General features: G+C 30.5%; 1 protein-coding gene across 1 annotated transcript; it reads right to left on the reverse strand.

Moving 5' to 3' along the window:
- Positions 1–4,935: 4,935 nt before the first annotated feature.
- On the reverse strand, positions 4,936–7,329 carry PAS2 (Protein-tyrosine phosphatase-like, PTPLA). Its single transcript, XM_039047522.2, has 9 exons — positions 7,108–7,329; positions 6,919–7,030; positions 6,766–6,784; positions 6,559–6,647; positions 6,403–6,456; positions 5,760–5,830; positions 5,585–5,666; positions 5,302–5,398; positions 4,936–5,203 (listed from the first exon to the last, which is right to left on the reverse strand). Exons 1-9 carry the CDS (start codon positions 7,176–7,178, stop codon positions 5,133–5,135), a joined length of 666 nt encoding a protein of 221 aa, XP_038903450.1. The 5' UTR covers positions 7,179–7,329; the 3' UTR covers positions 4,936–5,132.
- Positions 7,330–7,552: the final 223 nt, after the last annotated feature.

A 7,552-nucleotide genomic window follows, 5' to 3' on the forward strand; every position in this document is an offset into this window, starting at 1 on the left:
CATACTTTGAAATTGATAAAATAAGTAATATGCTAGTTGAGTTATGCTCATTTTGGCAATACTCTTGAGTTTGACTTTTTTTTTTTCTTTTAAAAAAAATAATATGCAGGGTCAAAAATCGAACCTCTAACTTCGAAATTGATAATACAAGTATTATGTCAATTGAGTTATGTTCAATTTAGCTATGAGTTAAGATTTGAGATTTTCCATTATGCTTGTAATTTTATTTAAATTGTTGGAAATTACATTTAATTAATTATATCAACATTTTTTCAGTCTTTACATTTAATTCTTTTTAAGAAATTGAATTTATGACAAAAAAAAAAATTAATAATAATAAATCAATGTGTTTATGAAAAATTTAACATTTATATATATCTCGTCCATTCATACCCTTTTACATTCTCCAAGTTTTAAAAACTATATTCTATAAATTATAATGCAAACTTCATTATTAATTTTTATTAGTACAATGGCGGGAATAGGAGATCAAACTCTATTATTAATTATTAAATTAGATATCAAATAATATTATTGAAATAATACCGCCAATCATTGTTGAAATAATTTAAAATATCTTTGCACTTTGCCTGAGTCAAAATTGATGGTTGTTTTGCATCAACTATATTAATAATTAAATTTAGGATATGTTTGGAGTGAATTTGGTATGATTAAGATTACTTTTGCCATTTTAAAACTTACTTTCATTTTAAAGATTGATCTTCGACAAATGCTGAAATTGACTTTACAAAAATCTAAAATCATCTCAAATTAATTTTTCAATAATTAGTTGAGAGGTGATTCTTGATGGAGTGATTGATCAGGAATCACTCAAGAGAGTTGTCATCATTTTATTCACTTATCGCTCGTTTGGATCGCACATATTGTTTGGTTATAGATATTAAATATTAGAGGATTTGAATGTCCGAACTTTAAATATATGGGATAAGTAATATCTGAAAACGAGATATATGTATTCAATTTATTGATTTTGTATATAAAAACTAAAATCAAATCATTACTTAATGAATTAACATAAAAATAAATAAATATTTTGATATTAAACATTTAATTAAAGGTAATTATTTTAAATGATAAAAATGCTGAAAATATTTTTAAATATAACACAAAATGTCACTGCCTATAAGTGATAGACACTAAAAAACATCTATTAGTGTAGACATTAATAGATAATGATATTTTGCGATATTTGTAAAGAAGTTGGTTAAATTTTTAATTAAATAAAATTAAATTATTTAAATTAATTAGTAAAAGTAATTAAATTAATATAAATTAAGTAGAATGAAAAGCCTTAGCTCATCTCTTCTTTAAGCATCGCAATTCATGACCTCTCCCTCACCTCCCTCGACCCTCTTTAAGCATCTCAATTCACGGACTAAAGTATATTTTTATTGTTTTGGGTTGTTTTTATGAGCTTTTTACAGTGGAATTTAACTGTTTGGTAGAGTTCGACTTCAATGTGCCCGCATTGTCTAGGTGATGCGCCTGCATCAAAATCCTAAATTTTTACATTCTTATCCAGTTATTCGTGGTTACTATTTTCTCGGTTCACAACCGTTATTCAATGCTAAAAATACCTGGTAAACCCTTAGAACATCATTTTTGGCCATATAAAAAGGAGTGGACGCCTCCTTCGAGCATCAATAAAATCCTTTGGCTCTTGGACGAATATACTCACCAAATTCATTCATCAACCCTTCAAGAACGAAAGTTCATCCGAAGAACCCTAGTTTTAGGTCATTCCCTATCCCGTGAGAAAGAGTAGAGAGAGAATTCACCCTTGAGAAAGGATGAATTCTACCTAGTGAACATTAGAGAGTGAGATTTCTCCCAAGGAGTCTACTATATTTTTCCGACAATCGTTTAGTTTTTCTTTGCACTTTTTTATATCTCTTTATTTTCTATTTTTTATTCAACATTGTACTCATGGCTTTGGAATTAATAAAACTCATTCATTTGTTTCTAGTCATGGACTAAATCTCTAGGGGATTCAATCATGTGAATATCCCAAGACCTTATAGTTTGAGTTAATGCTAATTAATTCATTACGTTGTTGAGGTCTTTACATTTCCTTTGTTGAATTTATTGCAATCTTGTTATGTTGAATTGACCACCTAATTTAACGTGTTAGTAAAGTCTTAGTACTGAGAAGATTAAGATATAAGCCGATTTCACAAAGGAATGTGAGGCTAAAAGTTTAGAGATAGGAGTGTCATGTAGCCTTAGAGATAAGTTATACCATAGGATATAGAAATTGCATGAAAATGGTCTAAGATTCAGCTAGCCATAGAGATACAGGTTTAGCTATTTAGGGTTCTAAAGGAACTTGAGAACAAGATCGAATAGGAGAAGTTTTCTGTCCATGATGGATCAATGTCGACGTGATGCGGCTGCATAGCTTAAGGCACAGGGCCTAATGATTGAAGTTTGAATGAAAACCCCTAATTCCATTTTCTATTTACTTTAATATTCTATTATTATCTCTTTTTACATTTGTTACCATCGGTCTTCATTGTTTGCATTGTTAAATGAGAGACTGAATTTTATCTAGTCTCATGGGATACGATACTTGGAATAATCATAAGTTTATTACTTATTGACAGTATACGCTTGCACTGGACCACCTTTATTTTATATTTTCACCATACATACGCAGTCGATCGATCAAGTTTTTGGCGTCGTTGCTAGGAATTAGCTGAAAAATTAATTTTGTCTTGATAATGCTACTCAATGCGACAACTTTGACTCTATCTCAAAGAAAAATCTAACTTTTGTTTACTGTCTTGCAAGGATAGTTAGTGCAAGAGAAGTAGATCTTGCTTCTTTGAGCCTAATCGTAAGATAGAAAAGACCTTTCGTCGTAAAGACTAGAACAAAGGCGAAAGCGTCGGGAATAAAAAGAATTGAGTGCACAAGTTAATCTAGAAGAAGTAGCTTTCATATAGCAGTTTTCCATGGATCCAGGAGACGATTCTCATATTCCTCCCAGGAATGAAGTGCAGCAGAATGGTGATCAACGTCGACCATCTATATCAGCTACACAATCACAACCACAAATTCTATCTTCATAGCAGAAGATGGAGATAAAACGATCAAAGATTATGTTCCAAATGTTGAATTCGTCTAGACAGTTTGTAGGATTGCCACATGAAGATCCCCATAAACATCTTAAGCAATTCATGAGAATTTATAGTTCATCCAAAGGTAAATGGAGTACCAGAAGATACTCTAAGACTAAACTTGTTTAACCATGGCTATTTTCTTATAAACTGCAGTTAAATTAATTGTTCATGGCCTGCTAAAACGATGAACAATCAAAATCTTACTAAATCTTTTTTTTTTTGGGGGGGAGAAGATCTCTTATTATATTGCTTGATTTCATATCATCTTTCCATTCATATTGCAATTAACTTTGAAGCCTTCAAATAAATATCATTTTCATCAACATTGTTCAATTCAAAGTCAGCTCAATCAAAGCTTCAACATTACACATCATTGCATCCATAATTTTTTCTTAAAATCTTTCAATATTTAAATAAATCACTTTAATCATCAAAGGTCAATATGGAAAATTAATTATATAAATCATGATTATTAAACAAAACGTCAAAAATATTCGCAAATCAATATCATTAATGCATAAAGACACCATAAATTAACAGAACATTATTGATGAGTCTAAACGTATTCGCATATGGAAATAAATCATTATATAATAACTAAAGTATAGTTCAACCAGTAAAAGTAAAATTACTATAAAACTCGGGCAATAGGTTGAAAGTTAAAATCTCCATCACATATTTGATTTTTTTTTTCAAAAAAAAAAAAAAAAAAACATTATGATGTTCCAAAGTTTAAATCTTATGATCATTCATAAATATTTAGGCCCCGTTTGATAATCATTTCGTTTTTTGTTTTTGATTTGAAAATTAAACCTATAAATACTTATTTCACCTCTAAATCTCTTGATTTAATATCTACTTTTTATCTATGTTTTCAAAAACCAAGTCAAAATTTGAAACCTAAAAGAAATCGTTTTTTAAAATTTATTTTTATATTTAGAATTGGGCTAAGAGTGCAACTCTTCTACTTAAAATTGATGATACAAATCGTGATAAGAAAATGAAAGGAAATAGATTTAATTTTCAAAAACCAAAAATAAAAAACGAAATGGTTATTAAAGGGACTCTTAAGAATATTCAATTTTAGTTCTTAAACTTTCAAGTTTGTTCTATGTATTATTTTAGTTTATGATTTTTTAAAATGTTAATTTTAGTTCATATATGTTCTCTCATGTTAACATAGACACAATAATCAAATTGCACGAGTTAAATCGAGTATTAGATAAGCAATTTTTTTTTAGTAAAATATAATATAAGGACAAAATGATTCTTTATTCAAAGTTCAAGAAGTAATATATACATTATAAACATCGTGGGACCAAAATTTTTTTTTTTTTTTTTTTTTTAATAAGTTTAGGGAATAAACTAAGACTAAGACTTTAAACCAACCTTATTAATGCAGTTTTCTAAGGTGTTAAATATAGGGTGGAGGACACTATCAGTTTGTTTTTGCATTAAAATGTTAATAAGTAAAAAAAAATATAATAATATAGGCTGATTTGATAACCTTTTAATTTTGAACTTTTTTAAAAGCATACAATAAGAAAGTAGGCTTGTTTTATCACGACTTCTTTACTATATTTTAAATCTTTCTTAGCTATACACTTGAACTTTTAGTCAAATTTTAAAAACAAAAACTACTAATTAATTTTTAAATTTTTAAAATTTAGTTTGGTTTTTTAAAACACTCTAAAAAATAGATAACAAAATAATAAAAAAAAAATCGGTGGAAATAATATTTTGGATGCAATGACAAATAACGCCCAGAAAGACTACAAATAAGTGGGAGTGGTTTATAAATCTAATTTTAATTTTAATTTTAATTTTTTTTTTAAAATCATAGTTCGTTGCAACTACAAACTAAACTGGTGGGCCAAAGTCCTTAAAAAGATTATGCCAAAAAGGAGGGAAAAAAAACCAGAGATAAATATTCAAAAGGTACACTGAATTGAGACGAAGTGAATAGGATAACATTAGCTTTCATTCTTTCTACTCTTTTTTGGATTTTGAGAGAGCTTTTGACCTCTGAACAAGCATGTATCTATACATATGAGGACTTCCTGCAGCACACAAATTTTTAATAGTTATCATAGGAAGTAAATAAAACAAACAGAAGCAAGAAAACAACAGCAAATCAAGAACTCGGAACCACTCGAACCTGGTGCATAGATTGCAAGGACAAGAATTGCTGCATAGAAGTAATCGAAAGAGAAGTTCCATTTGTTTGGCATCCTAAAAGAGTACTTCCCAGATTCCTGAAAGCAACTCAAAATAATCATTTTCTGCTATTGAGATGATGACAAACTTCTTGATGAAACTGTGCGTTATCGCTATACTTCAAGGCAGCATGCCCGTGGTGGGCTCAGTTGTTCGGGATTGAATTCATATTAGTGAATTATGTTGTCAACTTGTGTTGCATAACATAACATTGGATTTCTTACCTTCATGTAAGGAAGCGCCAGATAGATCAGACCAACTTCACTACTGATACCAGTTGCATACAACAATAGGAATGTGCTATACCTACATGATATGAATGAAAACATTTTTAATATCACAGATGCGGAGAACACGATGAATTGTACCTCTTGTGCTGCCTAATATGAGAGTCAGTACCTTAGCCATAGAAGCCATGAAGGTGCAAAACCAAACGCCTCCTTCATGCCGTAAAATGCATAGCGGATAATCTGCGAGCAGAGCATCTTCTCCTTTTAATTTTGGCATTCAACTTTTGGAGGAAAAGACAAACCAGAGATGGAAATTATCCAGAAAAGTTAAATTCCCTACTTTTTTTATTCTGCTCCATGGTACCTCTTGAAAACTATATGGCTCGATTGATTTCGAGATATATTCCGAGACTTGTATCCTTAGAGTTAGACTCTTTCTATAAATACTTTAAGAAAAGCAATTTTTACTATTCTACAAATCATGTCGGACTCACTCCAAATCTTCTAAGTTGAATAAATGACCATCTATCTAATAAAGCCTTATGACACGAAATACACAATGAATGGCACACTTAACAATAAAAAACAAGCTAACAATGAGCGAAATACCTAAAAATGGAAACACATCACAAATCATCCACCATTTGAATCGCATAAAGACGATATGCAAATATTTATTTGAAAAAATAGTGAACAGTATCTCAGATTAATGCTCAAAGTTGCAAGAACCCAATAAGTACTACAAGAAAAAGTGAATAGATAATGTTTGGAATCAAAGAAAGATGACAAGCTATGGGGTCTTAAGTACTTGCCTCTGTGATAGACCAGCTGATGACCAAGGAGGTAACAAGTATATGATTCCTCACCTACCATAACCAAGCACTAAACAGTTTATTATCAATTAAAATCACAATATAAACACTAATTTTATGGTTAATTGGAATTGGGGGGAGGGGAAGGGATGCAACCTCAGGGAAACTCCATAAGATGCCCCAAGTCACATACAATCTTGAACCTATTTGTGGTAATGTTGCTGTTACAGGGGATCTCACCAGACCTAATTAAACCAAAACCAAACCCCAATTCAACTTGGCTCTTAAAGGTAAAAATAGAGCAGAAAAACCTTCTTCACCAAAGGTCCAAAATTTTGTGAAAACGAATAAAAAATTGCTCACCAACGAGGCCATGGAGAATCTGCGAAGTAGAAATTGAGAGAAGTAATTAAAAGACTTCAAATTAAGGTGTTCCATGATAATCAACTCATAAACTAGTTGGAAAAACAATTCTGACATTCATATTTGGAAAACCCAGAAATGATGAGGGCATACCTCTAAAACAGCGGCAGTTTGGGCAAACTGAAGCGGGCGTTCGACGGCATTATAGACTTGTTGATGACCAGATTCCTTCAATTGCTTGATAGAGAAATAGAAGACCTGAACCCTGAAAAACCCAGTAAGAGTTGAGAGAAGTAGATGATAGATCGAAAGAGAATAGATTGAGAAGGAGGAAGAAGCTACCATCCGAAGAAGAGAGTCCAGTTGTAAATGGTGAGGTAGAGACGCCTAAGAGTTGACAAAAATCCTGCCATTGTTGGGGAGATGAGAGGAAGATTCAGGATCTGGCGAAGCTTAATATGAAGAAAAATGGGGAAGACGCAAACATGAGAGGCACTTCAACACTACCAAAAACAATTAGTTTATGTATTTTTCCTTTTAAGTAAATAATGTCAAACAATATCCATAAAATTTTGATGTTTATGATACTTATGTATAAATTATAAAAAATTATAAAAATTTAAAATAAATTTTAAAACAAGTTAAAATATTCACCATTTATATTATCTTTACATTACTTGAGTATTTAATGGATCTTTTATGATATAACCAAAATATTGATTTCTCCTTCATGCCAATGTCGAATTCTGAAAATGTAAAAATATCAATTAATGGAAATAGTACCATG

The sequence above is a fragment of the Benincasa hispida genome, chromosome 11 (assembly GCF_027475165.1).
Source record: "Benincasa hispida cultivar pf3 chromosome 11, pf3_genome.v1.1, whole genome shotgun sequence".
Classification (NCBI taxonomy): Eukaryota; Viridiplantae; Streptophyta; class Magnoliopsida; order Cucurbitales; family Cucurbitaceae; genus Benincasa; species Benincasa hispida.